This window comes from Phyllobates terribilis, unplaced genomic scaffold (assembly GCF_046119375.1).
Source record: "Phyllobates terribilis strain yellow unplaced genomic scaffold, ASM4611937v1 Scaffold_5__5_contigs__length_657084704, whole genome shotgun sequence".
Taxonomy (NCBI): Eukaryota; Metazoa; Chordata; class Amphibia; order Anura; family Dendrobatidae; genus Phyllobates; species Phyllobates terribilis.
Genome location: NW_027362765.1, coordinates 434,574,266 through 434,601,778, shown reverse-complemented (window position 1 = coordinate 434,601,778; position 27,513 = coordinate 434,574,266). Strand labels below are relative to the sequence as shown.

The 27,513-nt window shown below is 44.6% G+C and overlaps 1 protein-coding gene across 1 annotated transcript in view; it reads right to left on the bottom strand.

Moving 5' to 3' along the window:
- Positions 1 to 24,513, bottom strand: part of LOC141271613 (scavenger receptor cysteine-rich domain-containing protein DMBT1-like) — a 45,530-nt gene extending 21,017 nt beyond the window's left edge. Inside the window, exons 1-3 of the mRNA XM_073681657.1 lie at positions 24,408 to 24,513; positions 5,444 to 5,761; positions 3,532 to 3,843 (exon numbers count right to left, since the gene is read on the bottom strand). Of these exons, the coding sequence (XP_073537758.1) occupies positions 3,532 to 3,843; positions 5,444 to 5,761; positions 24,408 to 24,513 (736 nt within the window). The remainder of the gene's footprint in view (positions 1 to 3,531; positions 3,844 to 5,443; positions 5,762 to 24,407) is intronic.
- Positions 24,514 to 27,513: the final 3,000 nt, after the last annotated feature.

Sequence of the window (27,513 nt, the reverse complement as noted above, 5' to 3'; positions counted from 1 at the left end):
GCCCTCCTCCACGTCTCTTCCAAGGGGCATTGGAGTGCCTCCCAATTTTTGGCAGCCCTTGCATTCATTGCATAAGCAAACACATTAGGAGACCCACTTCCTAATAATGGGAAAAAAAATTTTTCAGGAGGCCCTCCTCTACGTCTCTTCCCAGGGTCATTGGAGTGCCTCCAAATTTTTGGCAATCCTTGCATTCACTGCATAGGCAAACATAATGGGAGACCCACTTTCTAATAATGGGAACATTGTTTTCACGAGGCTTTCCTCTACATCTCTTCCAAGGGGCAATGGAGTGCCTCCAAATTTTTGGTAACCCTTGCATTCACTGTATAGGCAAACATAATGGGTGACCCACTTCCTAATAATGGGAACATTGTCTTCAGCAGGCCCTCTGACCACCATGTCTCTTCCAAGGGGCATTGAAGTGCCTCCAAATTTTTGGCAACCCTTGCATTCACTGCATAGGCAAACACAATGAGAGACCTACCTCCTAATAATGGGAACATTGTTTTCAGAAGGCCCTACTTTAAGTCTCTTTCAAAGGGGTATTAGGGTGTGTCCAAATTTTCGAAGTGGTATTAGGGTGCATCCAAATTTTGGGCAGCCCTGCCACTCACTGCATACGCTATAACAGTATAGGAGACCCACTCTTTAGTAATGGGAACAATAAAACATAGCCAGCTGATGGCTCTCTAAGAATAGTGAGGGCCGACTGCTGGCCCTTTAAGAATAGTAAAGGCCGCCTGATCTCCTTAATAGGCTTTGTGACTTTCAGAGTCCCACCTTCATAAATGAAACACGATGTGTCTGGTGATATCTCACACACCACATGGCCGGATAAGGTTGTAAAATGTTAAAATGACATTTCCTGGTGAATGCATTTGTTACGGTTGAAAGCAATGCAAAAGGGAAAAAACGCATCAAAACCGCTACATGTGAACATAGCCCAAGGTGTGGAGGAGTAGTTTTGGTTTTGGTTATTTATTTTGCTTAATATAATAGTCATTACCCTGGAAAGGATTTTCCCTAACATATTTCCCAGGAAAATCCATTTTCGTTTGGTTTTTGTATGTTTTATTGTGAGTCCGTAAAAGTGGCGTAATACCTCTGACAATGTTGTTGATAGCAGTGACCTGGGAGTCAGAAATGCTTCCAGGGGTCTTCCCCATGCTGTTCCCATGTCATTTGAGCACTGTTCCCATCGATTTGGGCAATTTTTAGGCCCTCTGCAGACCGCCGGGGTGGAGCCGCCTGAAAAATGCCTGAGTTTCCCATAGACTTACATTGGGCTCGTTGCTCTGGTCGAGCACCCAAGTATTCCTATGTGCTTGACCCGAGCATCGAGCACCCAAGCATTTTAGTACTCGCCCATCACTAGTGATCTCTAAAGAAAGGTAAATTCGTAATAAAAAATATGGTATATCTTGCTAGCTTCTGAGATCAACCAGCGAGGAATTATCCCAGAAGTTAGGGTTTTTAAAAATATGAAGGGTGGAGCCCCGCCCACGTGAGGTCATCAGAGGGGGTGTGTGGTCAGTTCCCCCCTTCGGCATGAAACACCCTGCTGAAGATAGGTACATACTCATGCCCGAAACTACATATTTGGTAGCACGGATCCCATTCGATAAGGGTCCATTGGAGCACCTTCCCTACAGCTAAACTGAATCGTCTCTGCGAACGGTATAGCAAGTCTTTTATTAATCTTTTTTATTTTGGTGTAACTGTATATTCTGTACTGTATTGTCTTCATTTGTAAAACATTTGTGTATTTTTCATAAACACTGCTTCCCTTTTGGATTAAATATAAAATGTAATAGTTCTGTTTCTTTTGCTCTGTAATTGTTCCCTCCCCAAAGCCATACGCTACCAGAAAGCAGGCGTCCGATCAGACCTGTATTGTTTTTCAAATCTGATCGGTGGTGGCAGTGCATAATCGTAGTCAGGCTATCGTGAATCTGTCAGTGACCGTACGGGGGCATATACACATATTTCATGCATTGGAATCCAGAGGTATGAACTCCATATGCTCACTGGTCGCTTGCCGATAGCTACATAGTGAGTAATTTGGATTGTGTGCGCGCAGATCCCTGTGAATCACTGACATGCACCATCTTGGGTATTTTGATGGGAATATTCTATATGTTATTGTCTGTTTGGTGGCCCAATAAAGTGTTGCAATACTGTTTTACCTTTACCTTGTGTTGTCTGAGCAGTATTATGCCCACGGGAAAAGGAGTCCGCACCAGTGGGAAGAGCCCTGGTGCGGACGAAAGCACCCACTGACCCACTTGTCACCATACACATTATTAAAATTATGGCTTCAGACACCCCTTCTTTTGATAACAGAGTTAAACAATGAGTTTAAAAGTGTGGATAGTGGATGATTTATTCAATGTAATAATGACAGATATTTATCATGCCATAAAGGGAGAACACAGGAATCTTTATCAGCAGTATAAGGTACACACAAAAGATCAATTTAATGTCACTTAACCAAAAAATTCTCATTTTTGGTGACTGAAGAGGTGAAATAAAATAAATTTCTCCAAAAGGAAAAAAAGATTGACCAAATTCGAAGCATAGATGTAAATATATATCATGGTAATGGATATATAATGTAAAATTCCAACACTCGATAGAACAGAAAGTTGGTTGAGGAAAATTGGAAAGGAAACCATGACAAAGTCCCAACCCCAATACATTAAATGGGAAGTAACAGGCAATTTTAGCCTGAGTATAACTGTTCTAAATAAGGCATCAGATACCCGGCACCACATGGCAACCTATTTGACCCCCGATCAAGATCACCTTGTGGGTGCACTACTGATGGGTGATTAAGACAAAGCACCCCATTAGATGTCTGTTTTAAATACCACTTGACAGCAATATTTTACATATTAACAGCCACATCAAGAGCTGAGCTGGGCCTGCCTCAAATTCAGGGGGCCGACATATGACATACCAATACGTCATATGTCACTAAGGATTTAGATTAATTGATAAACCCTCACATGAGCTGCCACTTCTTCAATGACAGTAGTCTGGCCATCTTTTCAAAATAGAAGTAGGTCTTATTGGTCGGACCTGATTGTGGCAGAACATGTTTGTGCATGAGTTTTACTTATGCTTTGACAAGTAAGCAAAAAAATATTTACACGAAGGCATTAAAAAATATATACAGTAGAATATTTAAAATGAATACAAGAAGCGTTATAAGGTTAAAATGTGCTTTATAAGGTTGCTGGCACGAACAAGTCGGAACCCCGAACACGAATTTGAAATGTTGAACAAATTCGCTGAACACTGGTGTTGATGACGTAACAAAGGAGTTCTACTCCCACATAAAGCCATTTAGGGTTCAATAAGGAAGGAACCAAAGTACGTCAGTCCATTAAGATTTTCTTAAGAAAAGCTATTTATAGTTTGCAGCACCCTTAGTGGTAGAAAACATGAAAATATGATCTGCATGAACATCTATCCAAAACACATGATAACAAATGACTAAATAAGTTTTCATCCATCCAACTATACCTGAGCAGACGACGCCAGCATCTTCATTGTGTCCACAGTCATGTACTGTAAATGGTTGGTGTGGACAGTCCCATACGTGTAGTTCATTGCCGGTACATTGCACATCATCCAATACAATTAATCCTGGTCCTTGGCCAAATGCAGCACTGCCATTAAATGCAAGAGCTTGGCCACAATTTAACTGCCGGCATACAACTTGTGCAGCATTAATATCCCAATAATCATCGCACACAGTTCCCCATGCTCCATTATAGAGGATTTCAACACGACCGTTACATTGACCATTGCCATTTACCAGTCTTAAAGACATGTCTGAACCTAAAAAAAAAGGAGAATGGTCATTTCCAAAATCAATTTACTGTGGAAGTTTTCACTATTTAGGCACATCAGGGGCTCTCCAAATGCGACAAGGCATCAAACAACGATTTCAGCAAATTCTGAGTTCCAAACGTCAAATAACTTTCCTTCCCTTCCGAGCGCTGGCGTGCGAAGAAACAGTAGCTATTTTCCACATATGAGGTATCGGTGTACTCAGGAGAAATTGCACAAAAAATGGTGTAATTTATCTTGTTACCCTTGTGAAATAAAAAAAATTGGGTCTAAAACCACATTTTTGTGGGAAAAGTTAGATTTTTTTATTGGCACGGCTCAGTGTTATAAAATTCTATGAAGCACCTGGGGGTTCAAAGTGTTCACCACACATCTAGATAAATTCCTTGAGAGGTGTAGTTTTCAAAATGGGGGAGAAATATCTCTGTTTAGGCACATCAGGGGCTCTCCAAACGCAATATTGCATCCGCTAATGATTCCAGACAATTTTGAGTTCCAAAAGACAAATGGCGCTCCTTCCCTTTTAGGGGTTGGCCCTGCGACCAAACAGTACCTTTCCACAATATATCGGGTATTGGTTTACTCAGGAGAAATTGCTCAACATATTTTTTGATGGATTTTCTCTTGTTACCCTTGTGAAAATGCAAAATTTGGGGGCTAAAATAGAAATTTTGTTGTAAAAATATGACTCCTTGCTCTTGGCAAAAAGCAACATCGCCTTGAAATATAAGAGCATTGCCAAATTAACTACTTGCATACAACTTGTGCATCCCTAGTATGACAGTAATTATCACACCTAGTTCCTCGTGATTTATTAAAGAGGATTTCTACAGAACCACTACCATTTACCAGCCTCAAAACCACGTCCATAGAAAAACAATCACTGACTTCCAAAATCAATCTATCGTACATTATCTCAAGGGCATATTCCCAACTAGCACAGTTATTAGTTGGATACGTCATTATTTTGTCACAGATGCAGGTCCCCACTTGGGACCCTAATCTATCTGGATAAATAATCCTAATCTCTCTTGATAATTAATTTAGAGAAAATAGTAAAATTGCTAAAATAAAAATATAATGAGAAGCGTTGAAAGTTTAAAAAGTTCTTTGTTGGATCATTACCACTGTTGAAAAACCATCAGGATTCCATTATTGGGGTGTTGATTAGTGTTGAGCGAATTTGTTCGGCATTTCAAATTCATGTTAGGGGATCCGACTTGTTTTCGCCAAAAAATCGGCTCTGCTCATGAACATCCCTGATTTGCCAGGCTGTCACGCAGAGCGAGCCGATTTTTGGCACGAACAAGGGGGAAACATGAACACGAATTTGAAATGCCGAACAAATTCGCTCAAAACTAATGTTGACCTAACAAAGGAATTCTACTCCCACATAAAGCCATTTAGGGTTCAATAAGGAAGGAACAAAGTACCTCAGTCCATTAAGATTTTCTTAAGAAAAACTATTTTTTGTTTGCAGAATCCTTAGTGGTAGAAAACATGAAAATATGATCTGCATGAACATCTATGCAAAACACATGATAACAAATGACTAAATAAGTTTTCATCCATCCGACTATACCTGAGCAGACGACGCCAGCATCTTCATTGTGTCCACAGTTATGTGCTGTAAAAGGTTGGTGTGGACAGTCCCATACGTGTAGTTCATTACCGGTACATTGCACATCATCCAGTACAATTAATCCTTGTCCTTGTCCAAATGCAGCACTGCCATTAAATGCAAGAGCTTGGCCACAATTTAACTGCCGGCATACAACTTGGGCAGCATTAATATCCCAATAATCATCGCACACAGTTCCCCACGCTCCGTTATAGAGGATTTCAACACGACCGTTACATTGACTATTGCCATTTACCAGTCTTAAAGACATGTCTGAACCTAAAAAAAATGATAAGGAAAATGTTAATTTCTAAAAATAATTCACTGATATATTATCAAAAAAGTATTCCCATTCTGCATGGAACATTATATAAATGTGTAATAAACAATGGTAAGGCTACACTGCTGGCCAGGGGCACTCAACTGGACAACTGAGGTCTGAAGGATAGGATTAGAGATGAGCGTTGTTCTACTCGAACTGTTCGCCAATCTCAAATTCGAGCTGTTTTGGGCGGTGTTCGAGCCGTTCGGCGAACACGAACGATTTGAGAAAAATTCGGCTGTTCGAGGTTATGTTCGATAACTGTTCGTGCACCAAAATCATAACTGGATTTTTTCTCAGTAATGATGAAAATTAATGTTAATATGCAGTTTGAGTGTACAGCGGGGCGGGGGGAGGGGCAGGGGATGGATCTCTGCAGGAATAATGAAGATCTCCATTTTTTTTTCTCTTTCCCGCATTTGCAGTGGGGAGATGCAGTCTGTCAGCCTATCAGCAGCGCACACACGGAGCGAACTGCTGTTTTTCACACAAGCAAGGGTATGTGTCATTGGCAGTGTATGTCACATGTCCTTGCCCTATAAGACCAAGCCATTTTCCCCGTCGCCACCATTTTCTCACTGCTGCAGCTGCGTGTTAGACGGCACCGCTGTTGCTGTGTGCGCTATACCTTGTTAATTTCAAGCCAATTTTCGCACAAATCTACAGATAGCTTGGGAGTAGGGAATAGTTGTGATTGCAGTCCTTTTAAGGACTAGGTTACAGCATTTCCTACGACTTTTATCAGGCAGGTCTGTGCTCTTAAATAGATAGATTGTGGGAGTAAAGACTAATTGTAATTGCAGTCCTTTTCAGGACTAGGTTACATCAGTTCCTATCAGTTTTTGCCAGGCAGGTCTGTGCCAGTGCTGTGCAAGTTTTTTTCACAGCATTTGGCTGAATCTAGCAAAGCTAATCCTTTTTGGCCTATTGCAGAGTGTGTTAGTTAGTGGAGTAGCCTATCTGTATTGCAAGATATACCACCTGTGTATAGAATACCAATTTTTTTACTGCACCTAGTGAAGTAAAATCTTTTGGGCATAGCATCATTCTATTAGTCCATCTATACTGACCTCCATCAGGTTGCAAATTGAATATAATTTTTTTCTGCATCTAGCTCTGAAAAAATATTTGGGCTTCAAGCAGTGTGTGGGACTTGTTCTATTAGTCCATCTATACTGACCTCCATCAGGTTGCAAACTGAATATAATTTTTTTCTGCATCTAGCTCTGAAAAAATATTTGGCCTTCTAGCAGTGTGTGGGACTTTCTCTATTAGTCCATCTATACTGACCTCCATCAGGTTGAAAATTAAAAATAATTTTTATCTGCATCTAGATCTGAAAAAATATTTGGCCTTCTAGCAGTGTGTGGGACTTTCTCTATTAGTCCATCTATACTGACCTCCATCAGGTTGCAAATTAAAAATAATTTTTATCTGCATCTACCTCTGAAAAAATATTTGGGCTTCTAGCTGTGTGTGGGACTTGTTCTATTAGTCCATCTATACTGACCTCCATCAGGTTGCAAACTGAATATAATTTTTTTCTGCATCTAGCTCTGAAAAAATATTTGGCCTTCTAGCAGTGTGTGGGACTTTCTCTATTAGTCCATCTATACTGACCTCCATCAGGTTGCAAACTGAATATATTTTTTTTCTGCATCTACTTCTGAAAAAATATTGGGCTTCTAGCTGTGTGTGGGACTTGTTCTATTAATCCATCTATACAGACCTCCATCAGGTTGCAAACTGAATATATTTTTTTTCTGCATCTACCTCTGAAAAAATATTGGGCTTCTAGCTGTGTGTGGGACTTGTTCTATTAATCCATCTATACAGACCTCCATCAGGTTGCAAACTGAATATAATTTTTTTCTGCATCTAGCTCTGAAAAAATAGTTGGCCTTCCAGCAGTGTGTGGGACTTTCTCTATTAGTCCATCTATACTGACCTCTATTAGGTTGCAAATTAAAAATAATTTTTATCTGCATCTAGCTCTGAAAAAATATTTGGCCTTCTAGCAGTGTGTGGGACTTTCTCTATTAGTCCATCTATACTGATCTCCATCAGGTTGCAAATTAAAAATAATTTTTATCTGCATCTACCTCTGAAAAAATATTTGGGCTTCTAGCTGTGTGTGGGACTTGTTCTATTAGTCCATCTATACTGACCTCCATCAGGTTGCGAACTGAATATAATTTTTTTCTGCATCTAGCTCTGAAAAAATATTTGGCCTTCTAGTAGTGTGTGGGACTTTCTCTATTAGTCCATCTATACTGACCTCCATCAGGTTGCAAATTAAAAATAATTTTTATCTGCATCTAGCTCTGAAAAAATATTTGGCCTTCTAGCAGTGTGTGGGACTTTTTCTATTAGTCCATCTATACTGACCTCCATCAGGTTGCAAATTAAAAATAATTTTTATCTGCATCTACCTCTGAAAAAATATTTGGGCTTCTAGCTGTGTGTGGGACTTGTTCTATTAGTCCATCTATACTGACCTCCATCAGGTTGCAAACTGAATATAATTTTTTTCTGCATCTAGCTCTGAAAAAATATTTGGTCTTCTAGCAGTGTGTGGGACTTTCTCTATTAGTCCATCTATACTGACCTCCATCAGGTTGCAAATTAAAAATAATTTTTATCTGCATCTAGCTCTGAAAAAATATTTGGCCTTCTAGCAGTGTGTGGGACTTTCTCTATTAATCCATCTATACAGACCTCCATCAGGTTGCAAACTGAATATAATTTTTTTCTGCATCTACCTCTGAAAAAATATTTGGGCTTCTAGCTGTGTGTGGAAATTGTTCTATTAGTCCGCCTATACTGACCTCCATCAGGTTGCAAATTCAAAATAATTTTTTGTCTGCATCTAGCTCTGAAAAAATATTTGGCCTTCTAGCAGTGTGTGGGACTTTCTCTATTAGTCCATCTATACTGACCTCCATCAGGTTGCAAACTGAATATATTTTTTTTCTGCATCTACCTCTGAAACAATATTTGGGCTTCTAGCTGTGTGTGGGACTTGTTCTATTAGTCCATCTATACTGACCTCCATCAGGTTGCAAATCGAATATAATTTTTTTCTCCATCTAACCCAGCCAATAGTTTTGGCCTAATACCACAGTTTGGCCACTCAGCTCTGCTCAGTTCCCATCCATTGTTTTTTTGTGCAAACAACTCCAGAGTTGTGAATTATTTAACCACCAAAATGAGTGGAAAAAGGCCTGCTGCTGGTGGAAAGGGGAATAGGCGTGTTGGGAAGGGGAAAAAAGGTTGTGTCCGTGGGGTAGGTGTTAAAGCAACAGTAACATCTGCAGAAGAAAGACCATCTTCCAGCCAAACTAAAATGTCTACTTCTTTTAGCGGACAATGTGATAAGATCCCTTTCTTACGGCCACACCAATCGCTACAAGTTCCAGATGAGGCACAAAAACAGCAGGTGCTTCAACGGATATCAAGTGCTCCTTTAAGTGGGCTCTCCTCCACATCAACTTCAACATCACAAATACTCCAGTCCTCAAAGGTGTCACCCCAATCGCACTTGCTTCCTCACAGCTCCCAAATCTCCAGCTGCCCGTCTGAGTATGAGGTAGAACAGATGGTTGAGTCTGCAGAGCTGTTTACTCATACTATAGCCTGGGAATCAGAGGTCGACTCCAGCGCTTCTGTGAATCCAGACGAGGAAATGATCTGCACTGATGCCCAGAATCTTTATGAGTCGGATCCAGGACCAGACGCAGAAGGTTCTGACCATAATGTAGACCCTCATTTCCAAACTGTAACTCCTGTTGGTGGAGACAATGAGGAAGACGATGATGAGACTCAAATACCTGATTGGAGCGACAACTTTAGTTTTTTGTCAGGGCAGGAACAGGTTGGCTCTGAGGACGACGGGTGTGATAACGCACAGGGTGATGATGATGAGGTTGGAGATCCCACTTACTCTCAACCCACAGTCAGCCAAGAGATGAGGTCAGCAGAGGAGGTGGAGGAAGATGCTAGTGACGACGAGGTCAGGTTGCGCCTTCCTGGACAGAGACGTAGTACTGGAAGCACGTCAACAACTGCATCCTCAAACACAACTCTGCCTCTCACCACAAATCGTGGTGGCTCTTCAGGTTGCATGGGTGCTAAGCCTTGCATAGCCTTGGGCATTTTTTCAGATCGATAAAGATGACCCAACTCGTGTTATCTGTAACATTTGTCAGCAAAAGCTAAGTAGAGGCCAAAAAATACATAGTTTGAGTACTTCATGCATGAACCGGCACATGGACATGAAGCATAAGTTGCAGTGGGAAGCTCAGTGTGCTACAATGCGGCCTAGCTGGCCGGGCCAACCACAGTCTGCCATATCTTGTGCATCCGCGGCCTCTTCATCTTCTGTGACTGGGGGGACAGCAGTCACACCTGTTTTGGGGCGCAGACCTGCCACCTCTTTACCCGCAACAGCCAGCGTGATTGGCAGGTCATCATTTTCTTTGGAGGTGGTAACACCAGCTGGTGTTGAGCGCTGTCCGACATCGATAGCACCACCTTTGGATCAAGGCAACCTAACATGTCCGCCTGCATCTTCCTCACAGACCGGCAGTTTGCCGGGGACACCCTTATCAACCCCGTCTAAGCACAATAGCCAGCCTTCGGTCCCTCAGATGTGGACAAGTAAAAGACCATTTCCTCCTAGCCATGAGAAAGCTAAGAGGTTGAATTTCACCATCTGCAAGCTCTTGGCTACAGAAATGCTGCCTTTCCGCCTGGTGGACACAGAGGATTTTCGAGACCTTATGTCCGTCGCAGTGCCCCAGTACCAGATGCCCAGTCAGCACTACTTCTCAAAGAAAGGTGTGCCTGCGCTCCACCAGCATGTCACACACAACATCACCGCTTCTTTGAGAAACTCTGTGTGTGACAGGGTGCATTTCACCACAGACACTTGGACGAGTAGGCATGGACAGGGGCGTTACATGTCGCTGACTGGGCACTGGGTAACTATGGTGACAGCAGGACAAGGGGCTGCTGTCCAAGTCTTGCGGTCCCCACGAGTTGTGCGTCAATCCTCTTTATGTCAAAGTTCCTCCACTGCTTCTGCCTCCTCAACCTCCTCTCGGTCTTCCACCTGCACCCAAAGCCTGTCTGGTCATGCCACAAGCTTTCTAACTGCGCAGAAGGGATCCTGCACACCTCCTTACTATGTTGGCAGTAGGGCTTAACGTCATCAGGCGGTTTTTACTTTGAATTGTCTGGGAAATGTGAGTCACACAGCTGAGGAGTTGTGGTCAGCTCTGGAGAACCAATTTCATGAATGGTTGTCTCCACTGGACCTGAAACCAGGGAAGGCGTGTGCGACAATGCTGCAAACCTGGGTGCGGCCCTTCGCCGGGGCAATGTCACACACGTGCCTTGTATGGCTCACGTGTTGAACCTGGTTGTCCAGCAATTTTTAGCCCACTATCCCAGACTAGATGGCCTTCTGCAGAGGGCACGGTCGCTGTGTGCTCACTTCCGCCGTTCGCATCCCGCAGCTCAGCGACTTACATCTCTACAGAAGTCATTGGGCCTGCCACTTTACTGGCTAAAATGCGATGTGCCTACCCGGTGGAATTCAACTCTGCACATGTTGCAGCGACTGTGGCAGCACCGACAAGCCCTGGTGCAATACGTTCTGACGTATAGCCTGGGCCAACAAGATCCAGAGGTGGGGCAAATCACGCTGGAGGAGTGGTCTCAGATCAGGGACCTATGCACCCTTCTGCACAGTTTTGAAATGGCGACGAAGATGTTTAGTGCTGACGATGCCATTATCAGCATGACTATTCCGGTGATTTACATGCTGGAGCACATGTTAAACAGAATTCGGAGTCAGGTGATGGCACAAGAGGAGGTGGAGGAAGTAGAGGAGGAGGAGTTGTATGCGGAAGGGCTAACATCTGCAAGGTCCAGACGGTCGGCAGCACCAAGGCGGCAGGCATGTGAGGGTGGGGGAGATGGTTTTACCAGGGCGCATGGTAGCAGCCAAACTAGTGAGGAAGTTGCAGGAGCCCAGGAAGAAGTGGAGGACAAACTGATGGAAGACTCATCAGATGAGGGAGACCTTGATCACATTTCTGTTGTGCGAGGTTGGGGGGAGAGGACAGAGGAAGGAAGCATGATTGTTACCTCGCCACCAACACAACAGGGACTTGGTGCTCCTGGATGCGCAACACACATGAGTGCCTTCTTGCTGCACTACCTGCAACATGACCCTCGAATTGTGAGAATTAGAAATAATCCTGACTACTGGGTTGCCACACTGTTAGATCCCCGGTACAAAAGTAAATTTGCCGAAATTATTCCTGCCATAGAAAGGGATGCACGCATGCAGGAGTATCAGCAGAGACTGTTGCAGAATCTTACATGTGCTTTTCCACAAAACACCAGTGGTGCACGTAGTGAATCTCACAGTTCCAACTTGCCAACCGTGGGACCGTCAAGTGTTCAGCACTCAAACCGTAACAGAACCACAGTATCTGCTGGTAACATCAATTTTGCGGAATCATTTCACCACTTTTTTAGCCCATCCTTTGCAAGGCCACAGGAGACAAGAAGTCTGACACATAGTCAACGCCTAGAGACGATGGTACAGGAGTATCTCCAAGTAAACATTGAAGCCATGAATGTGTCACTGGACCCTTGCTCTTTTTGGGCTTCCAATCTGGATAAATGGCCGGAGCTAGCCACTTACGCCTTGGAGATCTTGTCATGCCCCGCAGCCAGCGTTCTGTCTGAACGTGTGTTCAGCGCTGCTGGTGGTGTGCTGACAGATAAGCGCACGCGGCTCTCCACTGATAATGTAGACAGACTCACGTTCATAAAGATGAAGAAATCATGGATCCGAAACGACTTTTCTACCCCTGTGTCATCCTGGGGAGAGTAAAAGCTTGATGATTGGTTAAAATCACCCTACCAACCGTTTTAAGCTTTCAAATTACTAATCATGTTTATCTGTATCTTGGCTGGAAAATAATTTGGGCTTTGTAGCAGTGTGCAGCACTGATTCTATTAGGCCATCTATAATAAGCTCCACCAGATTTAAAATTACTAATCATGTTTATCTGTATCTTGGCTGGAAAATAATTTGGGCTTTGTAGCAGTGTGCAGCACTGATCCTATTAGGCCATCTATACTAAGCTCCACCAGATTTAAAATTAATAATAATTTTTAGCTGCATCTAGCCCGGAAAATAATTTTGGGGCTCCGAGATGCGCAAGACACATAAGTGCCTTCTTGCTGCACTACCTGAAACATGACCCTCATATTGTCAGAATTCGAAGTAATCATGACTACTGGGTTGCCACACTCTTAGATCCCCCAAACTTTTCGATCAACCTTTTCATTTTAATAAAGACCAAAAAAATGGTCATTTTTGAAATTATAAGCATTAGCAGGTTATTAGAAACTGAAATCAAACAGTTTTCAACTCAAAACTTTATTCTAGGTGATGTTACATTTTCACATAGGACCCCTTGTTCGAAAGGAGCTTCTGAACTCTCTCGTCCATTGAATTTGTCAGGTTTTGGATGGTTTCTGCTTCAATTGTTTTGCATGAGGACAGAATACCCTCCCAGAGGTGTTGCTTAGATGTGAACTGCCTCCCGCCATCATAGACACTCCTTTTGATGATGCTCCAGAGGTTCTGAATGGGGTTGAGGTCAGGGGAGCATGGGGGTCACACCATAAGTTTGTCCCCTTTTATGCCCATATCAGCCAGAGATGCAGATGTTTTATGTGCAGCATGAGATGGTGCATTATCATGCAAAAAAATGATCTTGCTGTGAAATACACGGTTCTTCTTCTTGAACCATGGCAGGAAGTGCTGTTTGACAAAATCCACATACATTATGGAGTTCATCTTTAGCGTCTTCAGGGATCCTAAAGGGGCCGACAATCTCTCTCCCCATGATTCCAGCCCAAAACATTACTCCACCTCCTCCTTGTTGGCGCTGTAGCCGTGTTTGCGTGGGGTGTCCATCAACCAGCCATCCTCCACTCCATCCATCTGGACCATCGAGCTCTGCACGGCACTCATCCGTGAACAAAACAGTTTTGAAATCAGTCTTCATGTAATGTTTAGCCCACTGGAGCCGTTTCTGCTTGTGTGAAGTAGATAGAGGAGGTCGACAGGATGGCGTATGCACAGCTGCAAACCTCTGAAGGACCCTGCATCTTGTTGTTCGGGGGACGTTGGAGGCACCAGCAGCTTCAAAAACTTGTCTGCTGCTATGACAAGGCTTTTTTGCCGCTGCTCTTTTAACCTGACGTAATTGCCTGTAGGAAAGAGTCCTCAATTTGCCCTTATCAGCACGCACACGTGTGTACTGTGAATCAGCTACATACTTCTTGATTGCCAAGACACTTCATCCTGATCATCGCACAATGTTGATTGTAGTCATGCCTTGACCTAAACACTCCACAATTTGTTGCTTCTCAGCAGCCGACACATCCTTTTTCTTTCCCATTTTGGCAAAAAATGTAGGCTGCTTAATAATGTGAGACAGCCTTCTTAAGTAGTCTTGCCTTTCATTGGACACACCTGCCAAACTAATTAGCACAGGTGTCTGCAATTGCTTACAGTGATATAAAGAGCCCTGACACAAATCACCATCAATGAGTTTAACTGACAAACAAACAAATTCTTCCCTTACCACTCCTAAACACTTTTTGCATAATAATTTGGAACACAGTGTACATGTGCTTTTCCACAAAACACCAGTGGTTCACGTAGTGAATCTTACAGTTCTAACTTGCCAACCGTGGTCTGTATGGAGTTGTTCAATAAAGGGCCCAAAATTAAGATAACATAGATGGGAGAGGTCTCTATGAATAGGAATTCCTAAGTATTTGATACCCTGTGAGGGCCAGGCAAAGGGAAAGTTGGACTGGATGGAATCCTATATGGATTTGGGGAGGGAGACATCGAGGGCCTCAGACTTCGCTGCATTGATTTTAAAATTTGACCATGTAACAAAGTGATCTATTTCAGCCATAACAGCATGGATGGATATATGTGATTGAGTGATATATACTAGGACATCATCAGCAAATAGAGAGCACTTGTACTCCGTGCCTCCCACCTCAATCCACCTAATATTGGGGTTATGGCGAATTGATGAGAGCAGGTGCTCCGTCACTAGGATGTATAAGAGAGGGGACAGAGGATATCCCTGCCTTGTCCCATTGGTGATTGTGAAAGGTGATGAAAATGTTCTGATGCACCCCCTGGGCCTTGGGACACCCGGAGCCGGACCCTTTTTGGTGGATGCTGGTGGTTGTAGTCTTCGTGGCGGCGACCCGGTTCCGTGGCTCAGGTGGTCAAACCAGTGGCGGAACTATTTATGTGGTTTTGATGTTTAAATGTCCGACTACGCCACCCGTGGATTGCGGTCAGAGTGAACCGCCGCTGCAGGGCAGACCGCTGAGGCTGGTGTTGTGGGTGCAGCATAGCGTAGCATAACTCCCCACGGGAGGAGTATAGCCTCAGGGCAGTGTATGCGGAGGATGGGGGTGATGGTGCAGGGCAGCAGCAGTAACGACACGGAGTCAGTGATGCAGTCCAGGGCCTTTACTCACAGTTCTTATTATCCAGACCATGTCTGCAGGTAACGGCTGCCCACGTCGTACTGTGAGGGGCTCAGACAACTCCCAGATAACTTTGGAGCGCTTCACAGGACCCCCTTTGTGTGTCCTTTGTCTGGCCTTTCTTACCAACCCTTCTGTCCGGCTGCCTCGGGCCTCCTCTTGGTAAACTTGGCACCAGTTTCCCTGACCCTATGTGGTGCCTTCCTAGCGGGTGTAGCGAGGGGCTGCGCCACATAAAATGTCACAGCCTCCGGTTTCTAGCTGAGGGTCATTTCCTGCCTCCACTAGTTTCGGGGACCGGTCTCCCCCTTTGGCCTGACCCCTCCACGCAGGTGGATTCGGGCGTGCGGTGGCGACTCGCCCGTCCGCACTCCTGGGATCCCTTCATTCCTCGTTCCTGGAGCCTTCTCCGCTCCTCTTCCTTCCTTCTCCCTCTTCCAGGCCTGGGCCTCTGTTACTAGGCCCGCCTCCGGAGCAGAGCTCATGCAGAGCCCCTGCTCCCTGCCACTTCTGCTCAGACTTCTCTGCACTGAACTAAGATGGTGCCCACCTTTTATACTCCCTTCTCAATGCACCCAGGAACTGCTTCCTCCCTGCTCCTGCACTACAGGGTTCCCCTTCCTCAGTGTTCCCTCCCCCCACTCCAGCCAGGGACAGGGACTGTCGTGCCCATCTCAGAGGCATATTGGTCGCCCTGCCCCACGGCAATGTGGTGTAATGCATGCAGGTGTCGGGTCCTGATCCACACTCCATCCTTACCTGAGAGTGAGATATCACACCTCTGGGTGAGGTGCAATACCTCTGTAGCAATCGAGCCCTCAGGGTGCTACAGTTCCATTTATCTTCAGCCTAGGTGACGTATTGTGATACAGGGCCATGATTTTGGCTATAAAAGGGTCCCCTAGACCCCTACCCCAAGCTTTTTAAGAGAATCATATATGGTGTGCCAGGAGACTCTATGGAATGCTTTCTCAGCATCCAACGAGAGTATCTAATTACAAATTTTTAACTGCATCTAGCCCAGGAAATACTTTGTGCCTAGTAGCAGTGTCTGCTAGTCAGCGGATTATCCCGGCTGTTAAGCAAGCTACACCACCTGTAGTTTGGACACTTAATTTTTTCAAAGGAAATGCTTCGGGACCACGGGATACTCAGTGAAGAGCATCAGGAGGCACCCCAAGGCATAGGGGCTGGGACTGGCAGTAGGATGCCTTGCGGTGGACAGCCGAGCTCGATCCTTATGAAAGCTTTTTAACTGCAGCAGCTTTAGTGGACGCTACTGGAGCTGGAATTACGCGGCTGCTGGCATGAGACTTGCCCTCCAATAGATCCTTGTAAATGGATTTATAGTGTATTCATTCAAATTAGAGAGACAATTTAAATTAAAAAGCTTACAGCTGCCTCCACCACAGGGGGGCTCGCTCGACCCACCAGCGGACAGGCACCAGTATTGGGAGAGGGGGGCTGGCCGTCAGGGTTCACCGCGGCTCTGGCACAAACCCGGCGACACGGAGGTGGCACGGGCAGGAGCGGACTGAACGTGTCGGCTTCTCACTTTTTGGATTTTAGAAGGGCATGACATGCCTATATTTGTGTCTCCCTCTCCTTTTACTCCTCCACCTCTTTTCTTTTCGCATGACTATATGTACTTGTCACTTTTCCATGTGTTAGTTGGGTCTTCTGAGCAGTTTGTCAGCTTTTGGACACCTTTGAAGGTGTTTTCTATGTGTTTCTATGTGTTTTTGTTTGCCTGCCATTGGTTTTAACGTGTTTGAAGGTGTTCGACGAACAGTTCGACGAACAGTTCGGCGAACACATTCGCATATACAGTGTCTTCAATAAAATGGCACCGTAGTGTGGTATGCAGGCGCCACCCATCCCTCCTTCAGACAGAAGGACGCGTCAAGCATATATAAGATGTACTGAGAATACAGAGGGGTGTACTCACTTATGCTGAACGCTGTATATAGAATCATAGAATGGTAGAGTTGGAGGGGACCTCCTGGGTCATCTGGTCCAAACCCCTACTCAAAGCAGGATTCACTAAATCATCTCAGACAGATGTCTGTCCAGCCTCTGTTTGATGACGTCCATTGAAGGGGAACTCACCACCTCTCGTGGCAGCCTGTTCCACTCATTAATCACCCTAACTGTCAAAAAGTTTTTTCTAATATCTAATCTGTGTCTCCTCCCATTTAGTTTCATCCCATTGCTTCTAGTCTTTCCTTGTGCAAATGAGAATAAAGATGATCCTTCTACAATGTGACAGCCCTTGACATATTTGTAGACAGCAATTAAGTCTCCTCTCAGTCTTCTTTTTTGCAAGCTAAACATTCCCAAATCCTGCAACCGTTCCTCATAGGACAGGGTTTGCAGACCAGTCACCATTCTGGTCGCTCTTCTCTGAACTTGCTCCAGTTTGTCTATGTCTTTTTTAAAATGTGGTGCCCAAAACTGTACACAGTATTCCAGATGAGGTCTGACCAAAGAGGAGTAAAGACCGATAATGACTTCACGTGATCTAGACTATATGCTTCTGTTAATACATCCCAGAATTGTATTTGCCTTTTTTGCTGCTGCATCACACTGTTGACTCATGTTCAGTCTATGATCTATTAGTATACCCAAGTCTTTTTCACATGTACTGTTGCTTAGCTCTATTCCTCCCATTCTGTATATGCTTTTTTCATTTTTATTGCCCAGATGTAGTACTTTGCATTTTTCCCTGTTAAAAATCATTCTGTTGGTTGCTGCCCACTGCTCCAGTTTATTTAGGTCTTTTTGAATCCTCTCTCTCTCTTCTCTAGTATTAGCTATCCCTCCTAGCTTTGTGTCATCAGCAAATTTAATCAGTTTACCCTCAATTCCTTCATCTAAATCATTGATAAAGATGTTGAACAATACAGGTCCCAGGACGGAGCCCTGTGGTACCCCACTTGAGACAGTCATCCAGCTGGATGTGAAGCCATTTACAACCACCCTTTGAGTCCAATCACTAAGCCAGTTATGAATCCACCTAACAGTTGCCTGGTCCATTGCATACTTGGTCATTTTTTCAATAAGGATGGTGTGAGATACTTTGTCAAATGCTTTGCTGAAGTCAAGATATAATATATCTACAGCATTTCCCTGATCCACCCAGTCAGTGATTCTGTCATAGAAGGAAATTAAGTTAGTCTGACATGACTTGTTAGTTACAAACCCATGCTGACTCTGGTTAATCACTTCATTCTTATCCAGGTACTTACATACATGTTGTTTAATAATTTGTTCAAAGATCTTTCCTGGTATAGAAGTCAGACTCACCGGCCTATAGTTCCCTGGGTCCACCTTCTTCCCCTTTTTGAAGATAGGAACAACATTTGCTCTTCTCCAGTCTTCTGGGACTTCTCCTGTTCTCCAAGAATTTTCAAAGATTATGGAGAGTGGTTCTAAAATTTCTTCTACGATTTCCTTCAGTACTCTGGGGTGTAATTCATCTGGACCTGGAGACTTGAACTCATTTATGTTAGCTAAATATTCCCTCACAATCTTTCTGTTTACAGATAACTTGGATTCTTCTATTCCTTTAAAAGGACAGTGAAGATCAGTTGATGTTACATTTTCTTTCTGAGAGAAAACAGATGCAAAATAGGAATTAAAAAGTTTGGCCTTCTCAACATCCTCTCTTACCATTTCTCCATTTTCATCCTGTAAAAATCCTAAAGCATCTTTGACTTTTCTTTTACTTTTGACATACCCCCAAAATCCTTTTTTATTGCTTTTGACATCTCTTGCAAGCCTTAATTCATTGTCAGCTTTAGCTAACCTGATACGTGCCCTGTAGGATCTGCAGACTGCATTATAATCTTCTTTAGATATGCCTCCCTCTTTCCATTTAATAAACATTTCTTTCTTTCTTTTTAGCATGTGTTTAAGTTCTGTGTTCATCCATTCTGATTTCCTTAAATGCTTCCCATTCTTCCTACTTTTCGGGATTGTTAACGATTGTGCTTTGAGAATCTCATTTTTAAAAATTTCCCATCCTTCCTGGACATTTTTGTCCTTAAGGACATCCAGCCATTGGATCCCTCCTATTCTCTTTCTGAGTCTCTTAAAATCTGCCTTTCTAAAATCTAACCTTGAAGTTTGAGTCTTCACATGTCTTCCTCCTCTAGTTATCCAAAATTCTATAATAGCATGATCGCTGCCTCCTAGGGTCCCAGCCACCTTTACCTCCTCAACCATTTCCTCCCTGTTTATTAAGATTAGATCCAAAGTAGCAGATCCCCTTGTTTTCTCCCCTACCTTTTGGAAGATAAAGTTGTCAGCAAGAGAGGATAAGAATTTTCTTGACCTGTTAGTTTTACTTGAGAGAGATTCCCAACAAATGTCTGGATAGTTGAAATCTCCCATGACCACTACGTCATATTTTTTGGAGAACTTGGTCATTTGATGCATAAAGAGTTCATCCATATCTTCAGCTTGCCCAGGTGGCCTGTAGTGAATGCCTACAATGGTGTCCTTTCCGTTGTTCTCTCCTTGTATTCTTACCCAAACAGTTTCCACAGAACTCCCAGTCTCTGAAGCTTCAATCTCTGTGCAGATATACGCTTTTCTAACATACAATGCGACACCTCCTCCTCGTTTATCAAGTCTGTTTCTTGCAAATAAGTTGTATCCTTTTAGCCTTTTATTCCAATCATGTGTATCGTCCCACCAAGTTTCAGTGATTCCAATGACATCATATTCCTTTTCCTGCATTAGTAGTTCCAATTCTCCTTGTTTGTTGCCCATGCTTTGTGCATTTGTATAAAAACATTTTAGTTTGTGATTGGTTTCTCTTCCTCCCATATTTTTATTATTTAAATTGTTTTGTCTTTGTTCTTCCTTTCCACTTCCAGTAGCAGAGATCTCAATAGTATTTGTCAGCTGTATGGCTTTTTCTGGCCTTTTGCTTCCCTTCCCACATTGTTCTAGTTTAAAGCTCTCCTGATGAGTGTAGCAAGGCGACTTCCAAATACATGTTTTCCAGTCTTCGTAAGGTGCACCCCATCTCTAGCAAGTAGTCCATCGTATAGGTAATTCATTCCGTGATCCAGAAATCCAAATCCTTGTTGACGGCACCATCGACGTAGCCAGTTGTTCACCTGTAGAATCTTATTCCACCTCATTGTTCCATGGTCATCCACTGGGAGGATGGATGAGAAGACCACCTGCGCTCCCAATTCTTTCACTTTCTTGCCTAAGTCTTCAAAGTCTCTGCAGATGGTTTCCAGGTCCTTTCTTGCGGTGTCATTTGTCCCCACATGTATTAGCAGGAATGGGTAGTGATCTGTAGGTCTGAAGAGTCTTGATATCCTGTCAGACACATCTTTAATTTTTGCTCCTGGAAGACAGCACATTTCTCTTGAGGTTATGTCTGGTCTGCAGATAGCGGCCTCTGTTCCTCTTAACAGGGAATCCCCCATGACCACCACTCTCCGTTTTTTCTTATAACATACTGAGAATACAGAGGGGTGTACTCACGCTGATCGGTGTACTCATGTTGAGCACTGTATGTATAACGTACTGAGAATACAGCGGGTGTACTCACTTATGCTGATCGCTGTATGTATAACGTACTGACAATACATTGGGGTGTACTCACTTATGCTGAGCGCTGTATGTATAACGTACTGAGAATACATTGGGCTGTACTCACGATGAGCGCTGTAGATGTAATGTATAGAGAATACAGAGTGGTGTGCTCACTTATGCTGAGCGCTGTATATATAATATACTGAGAATACAGGGGGTGTACTTACTTACGCTGACTGCTGTATTTTTAACGTACTGAGAATACATGGGGGTATACTCACTTACGCTGAGTGCTGTAGATGTAACTTACTCAGAATACAGAGGGGTGTAATCACTTACGCTGAGCGCTGTAGATGTAATGTACAGCGAATACTGGGGGTGTACTCACTTACACTGAGCGCTGTATTTATAACATACTAAGAATACAGGGAGGTGTACTCATTTAAGCTAAGCACTGTATGTATAATGTACTGAGAATACAGGGGGTGTACTCACTTACGCTGAGCGCTATATATATAATTTACTGAGAACACAGGGGTGAACACTGTATATATAACGTACTGAGAATACTGTACTGAGGGGTGTACTCACTTACGCTGAGCAGTGTATATATAACATACTGTTAATGCAGGGGTGCACTCACGCTGAGTGCTGTATATATAATGCACTGATAATATGGGGTTGTACTCACGCTGAGTGCTGTATACATAACGTACTGAGAATAGAGGGGGTGTGCTCACTTATGCTGAGTGCTGCATGTATAACGCACTGAGAATACAGGTGAGTTTACTCGCTTACGCTGAGCATTGTATATATAACATACTCAGAATACAGGGGGTGTGCTCACTTATGCTGAGCGTTGTATATATAACATACTGAGAATACTGGGGGCTGTTAAGGAGCTGAAACTCCTAAACCCTTGATCCAATTTTAATGTGGATACCCTCAAATGAAAGCTGAAAGACTGAACTTCAACTGCATCTGAATTGCTTTGTTTAAAATTCATTGTGGTAATGTCTAGAACCAAAATTAGAAAAATGTTGTCTCTGTCCAAATATATATGGACCTAACTGTATACTCACCTCCCGTGTGGGCTTGAGATTCCAGCCACAGCTCTAACTTCCTCTAGATATTTGATTTGTCTAAAGAAGGGAGAGCGAAGTGGTCACTGATTGGCCAATTGTGTCTGAGCTGTGTGTGTCTGAGCCTGTGTGTGTCTGGGTGGTAGACCAGACACACACAGACTCACTATCGCAAGACTGCAAGTACTACTATGTGACTATCTTGAATGTGACTACTTTGAATGAATATGCACTTCCCATATAAATCTACAATGTTAATCGCTACAATAAGTAATAACTCTGGATAATAAAGGTAGAACCTATTAAAAAGGCACTTGCACTTTATTTACTTTTTGATTTATAGGTTTCCACTGCAGTCTATCCACTATAATAACCTATGCACTTTGCCTATATTTGAGAGTGCATTTCTTGTTCAGCAAGACCTGCGATGTCTGTGTGCTACTTTGTGTGATAACTTTGCTGGTATTCTTTTTTGTTTTATATATATGAATTAATAATAAAGCAAAAAATTTAAGAATTCTAATATGTGTGCCTTCTTGTACAGGGATTTATTTCTTGGGAAGTGTTTTTCTAGTACTGTTAAAAAGGTTTAATTTAAACCTTTGACTTAGAGTGCTAATTTGTTGTTTGTACAAACCTGCATATTGACACTTGAGTTGATATTTATTGCAACTTATTGTCTGCTAACTTTGCAAGCCAGGGAGGCTAGGTCAGTGAACAATGGATATTTGCAAAATTTTTTGATTCACCATTGTGTGGACCCTGTGGATTGTTGACCCACAAAACAGAGAAGGATGAACTATGTAGATCGATTAAATGCTTACACAATGAGGGTTAAACTCATCACACCTCCCCCTGACCTGTGGATGATGACCCAAGCCACAGACGTGGGTATAAAAAAGGATTTCTATAGTTCTGAAAAAATAATCAGAGTAACTTGCGAGAGCAACATCTAGGTCAACATGGCTCCATTAAGAGGGACACAGATTTGACTTTATACAGGATGTCAGCTTAGGGGACCACGGCCCCAGCCGGAATAACACAAATCTACTTCATTGAATGACACTGAACCCATAGATATGTTTGGGGAAGCCTAGGATTGTTATCCTCCAGTCACATGACCCCCAGGGATACATTTGGAGAATCCAGGTTAGGACCATCCGGTCACCTGGTTACGTTCCTCAATGGACTGTCAGCTTCCTAAGCTTGCATTACCTCCTCTCTGTGGGTACCCGCCCAAAGTGTGGTGCCACTGGTGGGGGTAGTCAGCCCTGGAAGCCCCGGAGTCACAGCTGCTCTAATCCGGTGAGGAAGTGGAAAATGAGACTGTAATTTTGTACCATATTAGGTATTTTGATGGGAATATTCTATATCTTATTGTCTGTTTGGTGGCTCAACAAAGTATTCCCACACTGTTTTGCCTTCACCTTCTGTTGTCTGAGTAGTATTATGCCCACATAAAAAGGAGTCAGCATCAGTGGGATGAACCCTGGTGCGGACGAAAGCACCCACTGAACCCTTTGCCTTACAAAGCTAAAGACAGAGATCTTAGCACGCCTGGGAGTGAATATGGCAGTGAGAGCCCAACGAGTCTACCACTGGGCGTATGCCACCAACAAACCCCCTCGCTCGCTAATGTTTGACCTACTGCATCTCATTCAGAAGTGGTTACAGCTAGAGTCCTTCACTATGGCCCAGACGGTTGAGCGGGTTGTGATTGATAGATTTGTGCACTCCCTTCCCAAGCCAGTACAGACTTGGGTTGCCCAGGGCGATCTCCAGAACGCAGATGACTTCATTGGCCTGGTAGAGAGGTACCAGGTGGTTGATAAATCCCTCGAGAAACAATAAATAGTCACTTTTCCATACTGGGATACCCAAAAGGGGGCAGGTTCATCACGGAAGGGGTCAAGAGCCAGCACTGGGAGGGTGTCCCACTCCCACTGAAGGTGCCACAAGGACTGTTGCTAAAGATCTAGTCTGTTGGTGGTGTCACAACCCTAGATACGTAGCCACCAGGTGTCATAAGTCCCCGAGCCCATGAACTGCAGCCTAGGCAGATGGATCTCCTATTATGCTTATCCCACCTGCAGAGTGGACTGTCGACCAGGCGAGGGGCCTCAGGCATGTGCCATGTACGTTAATGGTGTGATGGTGCTTGAACTGTTGGATGCAGGGAGTCTAGTGACCCTTATCAGTGCCAACCTTCCCCACCAACTGATCTCTGCCAAGACTGTGGGCGTTCGCTGCATACATGGGGATGCCAAGGAATACCCTATGGTCACAGTGACACTGGGAACAGACTGTTGTGCCCTATCCCATGAGGTCGAGGTGGTTAAGGGCCTGATACATCCCGTCATATTGGGGCGCGATTTCCCGTTGTTCTGGGACTTGCGGGGGGAAGGAACCAGACTGAGTCGCTTGGACAAATTCCAGGTCCCTAAGGAAATACCCATGTCGACATCTGAAGGGGATGAGTTCCGATTGTGTGTCCTTGTCGGTGACGAGGACAAGAGTGTAACCAAGGATGCCAACCTCCCTGAGTTAGAGGCGACAGGAGAGAACTTTGGGTCTGCTAAAGTTCGGGACTTGATCTTGAAGGGGGCATGGGACAATGTTACTATCTGTAATGGGGGTGCTCAAGAGCCGGAGGCAGACATCAGTTACCCACGCTTCGCAGTTCAGGGGGAGTTATTTTATCGGGTTACCAAACGAATGGGTGATGAAATAGTGGAGCAGCTATTAGTTGCAGGGCCATATCGACAGATGGTATTAGATATGGCCCATTCACATGGTCTGGGGGGGCACCTGGAGGCCGAGAAAACTCAGAAGAGGATATTGAGGAGGTTTTACTGGTCAGGGTATTACCGGGAGATTCTGAACTATTGTAGATCCTGCCCCACCTGCCAGATAACCGCGTCCTCCTCCCACTTCCGTAGTCCTTTAATCCCCCTACATGTGATAGAAATCCCCTATTGCCATGGACCTAGTGGGGCCCTTAGTCAAATCGACCAGGGCCACCAATACATCCTTGTGGTCATAGACTATGCGACCCATTAACCGGAAGCGGCACCAATGAGGAACTCGTCGAGTAGGAGCCCGGGAACTTGTACATATATTTGCGAGGACCAAACTGCCGATGGAGATCCAGCAGACCAAGGAACCCCGTTCATGAGCAAGGTAATGAAGGAACTGTTGTAGTATCGGCGTCTCTGCCCCCTGATAGGCAGAGACGCCGTACCACTTATCGCCGCACTCCTGCCTCTGTTGCTGCCGGCACGCGCAGCTTCCCGGGCACTGTGCGCGCGTGCTCCCTCCCTCTTAAAGGGGCCGCGCGCATCGTCCTAAGGAGTCCCCGGCCAATGGCCGGAGGACCTCTCATATACAAGGCACCTCTTCCAAAATGGAGGTGCCCATGCAAGTTTGTAGCTTTGTGTGTTATACTCTGCTTCAGCCCTCAGGTTCCGCTGCTAGCCTGACTACCAGTCCAGCCCGCCAGCCTGACTTCCAGTCCAGCCCGCCAGCCTGGCTACAAGTCCAGCACGCCAGCCGGACTACAAGTCCAGTCCGCCAGCCTGACTACAAGTCCAGTCCGCCAGCCTGACTACAAGTCCAGTCCGTCAGCTTGTCAACTCTCCAGCCCAACAGTCTGCCTACAGTCCAGTCCACCAATCTGTACTATGAGCTCTGCCCGCCTGCTTACCTGGAAGCACCTGCCCATTTCCTGCCGTGCCAGCCAGCCCGCTTACCTAGAAGCACCTGCCTGTTACCTGCTGTGCCTACCAGCCAGCCTACCTTGAGTCTCCTGCTTGTTACCTGCGCGCCTACCTGTCAGCCTACCTGGAGGCTCCTGCTTGTTACCTGCCGTGTCTGCCAATCCGTCTGCCCGGATCACCCGTCAGCCTGCCTGCCGTGCTCATCTGCTGTACCGGTCAGTCCCTGCCTTCTGACCCGTGGGAGTCACATGCTCTCATGCAAGGTTGGTCCCAGAGTAGCACCTGGTCCCTCTGCTCGGTCCTTCCCTGGTCACGGAGTCGATTGAGCCACTGTACAACCTTGGTCGGTCAGAGTTGATAACTAGTTACACCCCTCTGGTCCCTCCTTGCACCGCAGAACAGAGGTTCCACCACCCGGATCCGTAACAACTGTGTAAAGTCCTTCAGATTACCCAGCTGAGAACCTCCGTTTACCATCTGCAGACAGACGGCCTGGTGGAGCGCTTTAATAAAACTTTAAAAGCAATGCTCAAAAAGGTAGCAGAGAAGGACGGTCATGACTGGGACTACCTGCTACCATTTCTGCTCTTCGAGGTAAGAGAGGTCCCACATGCCTCTTCAGGTTTCTACCAATTTGAGCTATTGTACGGACGACATCTGCAAGGGCTGCAGGATATTGCCAAGGAAACCTTGGATGCCAAGGTTATGTCCCACTGGAGCATAATGGAACATGTTGCCCAGATGCAGGAGAGGATGGCGAAAGTGATGCATATCGTAAAGGCTCATCTCCTCCAAGCACAAGAGGCCCAGGCAAAAGTCTAAAACCGGTCAGCAAGGCTGAGACAGTTCCAGCCTGGGGAACGCGTACTAGAGCTTATTTCCACCGTACAGAGTAAGTTCCTGGCCAAGTGGCAAGGCCTGTATGAGGTGATGGAGAAACTCAGCGAAGTGAACTACAAAGTTCACCAGCCTGGTCGAAGAAAGTGACATCAAGTGTACCATGTGAACTTGATCAAGCTGTGGTGATATCGGGAAATGCTGGGGGCTTCTAGTTTGGGAGCCAGTCCAAAATCCAAAGTTGAGGACGTCATGATTAGAGATGAGCGGTGTTCGACTCGAACTGTTCGCCAATCTCAAATTCGAGCTGTTTTGAGCGGTGCTCGAGCCGTTCGACGAACACTAACGATTTGAAAAGAATCCGGCTGTTCGAGGTTATGTTCGATAACTGTTCGTGCACCAAAATCTTAACTGGATTTTTTCACAGTAATGCTGATAATCAATGTTAATACGCAGTTTGAGTGTACAGCTGGGCTGGGGGAGGGGCAGGGGATGGATCTCTGCAGAAATAATGAAGATCTCCATTTTTTTTCTCTTTCCCGCATTTACAATGGGGAGGAGCAATCTGTCAGCCTATCAGCAGCGCACACACGGAGAGAACTGCTTTTTTTCACATAAGCAAGGGCATGTGTCATTAACTGTGTATGTCACATGTCGTTGCCCTATAAGACCCAGCCATTTTCCCCGTCGCCACCATTTACTCACTGCTGCAGCTGCGTGTTAGACGGCACCGCTGTTGCTGTGTGCGCTATACTTTCAGTGTTAATTTCAAGCCAATTTTCTCAGAAATATACAGATAGCTTGGGAGTAGGGAATAGTTGTGATTGCAGTCCTTTTGAGGACTAGGTTACATCATTTCCTACGACTTTTAGCAGTCAGGTCTGTGCTCTTAAATAGATAGGT